Source organism: Lepidothrix coronata, unplaced genomic scaffold (genome assembly GCF_001604755.1).
Source record: "Lepidothrix coronata isolate B3197 unplaced genomic scaffold, Lepidothrix_coronata-1.0 Scaffold348, whole genome shotgun sequence".
NCBI lineage: Eukaryota > Metazoa > Chordata > Aves > Passeriformes > Pipridae > Lepidothrix > Lepidothrix coronata.
In genome coordinates this window covers 249,532-251,739 of record NW_016690528.1, presented here as the reverse complement: position 1 = coordinate 251,739, position 2,208 = coordinate 249,532, and the positions used below count along the sequence as shown (strand labels likewise).

At 48.9% G+C, this 2,208-nt stretch overlaps 1 protein-coding gene across 1 annotated transcript in view; it reads right to left on the bottom strand.

Moving 5' to 3' along the window:
* The window catches only part of LOC108509232 (protocadherin gamma-B5-like), a 10,655-nt gene that overhangs the window by 6,033 nt on the left and 2,414 nt on the right, over positions 1-2,208 (bottom strand). Inside the window, exons 2-4 of the mRNA XM_017838573.1 lie at positions 1,996-2,191; positions 1,506-1,641; positions 73-336 (exon numbers count right to left, since the gene is read on the bottom strand). Coding sequence (XP_017694062.1) covers positions 73-336; positions 1,506-1,641; positions 1,996-2,191 — 596 coding nt within the window. The remainder of the gene's footprint in view (positions 1-72; positions 337-1,505; positions 1,642-1,995; positions 2,192-2,208) is intronic.

The following is a 2,208-nucleotide window of genomic DNA, read 5'->3' as shown; positions in this document are numbered from 1 at the left end:
AGAGCAGCACTCGCTGCCGCCGGCCCCAGCGCCTCCCCGCCGCGCACATCTCCGCCGCCGCACCGCCGGCACCGCAACTTCGTCGAGAGCTCCCGCCGCCGCTCACCGATCGGGCTCACGGTGCAGCTCCGGCTCGCCGCTCCCAGCCGCTGCCGCCGGGCTCTCTGTGTCTCTTCAGCACGGTTCCGCAGCGTGGGGACTGTCGCAAACCGCCCGGCCTCCGAGCCAGACACCGGGAGGCCGATCGAGCCGGGCCGCAGCGGGCGGGGCTGCAGCTCTCCGACCTTCCTCTCGCTCCTCTCGGTCAACAGCGGCGCCCGCAGCCTCCTCCCGGCACTGCACGCACAACGTATATGTCATATAGTTTTCTTACTACGACGTACCGGGTATTACGAGTCTTAATTCAGTAGCTCAAAACCAAAACATTCATCGTAAGTATTTTTAGAAGTTATAATTAAATAACTGGCACAAGAGTAGCAAAAGAAAACGGGCTCTGATGTACACAATTAGACACACACCCCTGCTTCCCGGAAAACCACAGGTATTAAGCTTATTTAGCTGGGCGTCTGGAACTTTGATTTTGAATATCTTAGTCCAGAATACCTAAATTAACTACTCCACCAACACTGACTGATATTGAGACCTCTAAAGCTGGAACAAAATATTGTCAACCCATTGAAACTGAGATGCAAACCACCCCAACCCCCTACAATTCCGGAGGAGATGAGTTGCTCAACTATCTGCCAGGCCCTCCGGGCTTTCTCCCCGGAAGACCTTTCCGAGGCCACAGTACAGGAGGAGGCTCCCCTACTCCTGGAAATCCATATTCTCTCACCCCTGTGTTGCAGGCTGTCCGTCACTTGATCACTCCTTTATGACTGTACCTACCACTACCCAAGAGGCTGGAAAGCACCTGCAGTGAACCTGGACACGTTATACATATTTACATACAATCACGCCATTCTGTAGGCACAAAAAGAGGCTTTTCTTTCCTCAGAAATCAAGGTGTAAAGGATTGTTGCTTGTTAATTGTGCTAATTCTTGTATATTCACGTAGCTACAACATATATTGAACAAAATAATTGAGAACAGGGGGGAAAGAGAAGTACGGCTGCACAGCCTAAGTTGGGGTACCCTTGGTAAATGTGCAAATTCAAGGGCCGACGTCGTCATTCGGCAAATCTCCTTCAAATTTAATGTAAATTTCTGGATCTTAGACACCTAGCCTTTAAGCACACAGATGTAACTGCTACTGAAAAAAAAAAAACCAGAACCAAAACCCCAAAAGCTAGGACAACGAATTCTCTATACAAGGTCCAAGCACTTCTCTTTCTGTAATAAGGATATGAAAAGAAAACAGGCTCTGAAACACAAATTACAACTTTTTCTTTCTTTTAAGACTTCATTCTTCATCTACAACGGCGTATGAAAGAAATATTTTAAAGAGTAAACAAAAACAAAACCAAAACAACAAAAACAAAGAACCAGAAGTACCGACCACCGACCAGGACGGAAAAATAAAGTCAGGAAAAGTTAAGACGTCCCGCTGCTGCAACCAATCCCGCAAAATGTAGGTGACACTCTCTTCTTTCAGTTTGGATGGAGAACCTATCACTTTTCCATTCATGAAGTACAGGAACTCTTTTGGGAGTCCAACACCGAAAAAGCATTAACTGAAAGGTTTGCAAGGACCTATCAGCGAGGTCCAAGAATTTCAGGACAAATGGATCATTAAGGAAAAATCTCCGACAGATAATGTCGGTATGATTTCCATGGTTCTTTCATGCGGAACAAGAGTATCTCCTTCCTCATAGTAACAAATCCCCTTCACCTTTTTTAGTTAAAATACTACATACAACACATCCAGTTGAAATTCAGCCTGTGACTAGTGAGACTCAAGAGATGTCACTGCTCAGTACTATTAGAGGATGGATTGGCCCCGTTCCTTCACTCTGTGACGGAGACAGGGACCAGTACTCCCCATCCACAACACACCGGGAAACACAGAAGAAAAGAGGTCAATAGTTAGGAAGAGCTCGAAGAGAATGGATTGACTGACCTGTGGTACGTCGGGGTCGACAAGCGGCTGTTCCACGACGGCGTTGCTGCTCGGACTCGGCTTCTCGCAGGGCTCCCCGGCCACAAGCTCCTCCGCGGGCACGATGGGCAGCGGCGGCGGCGGCCAAGCGGCCTCGGGGGTGGCGCGGG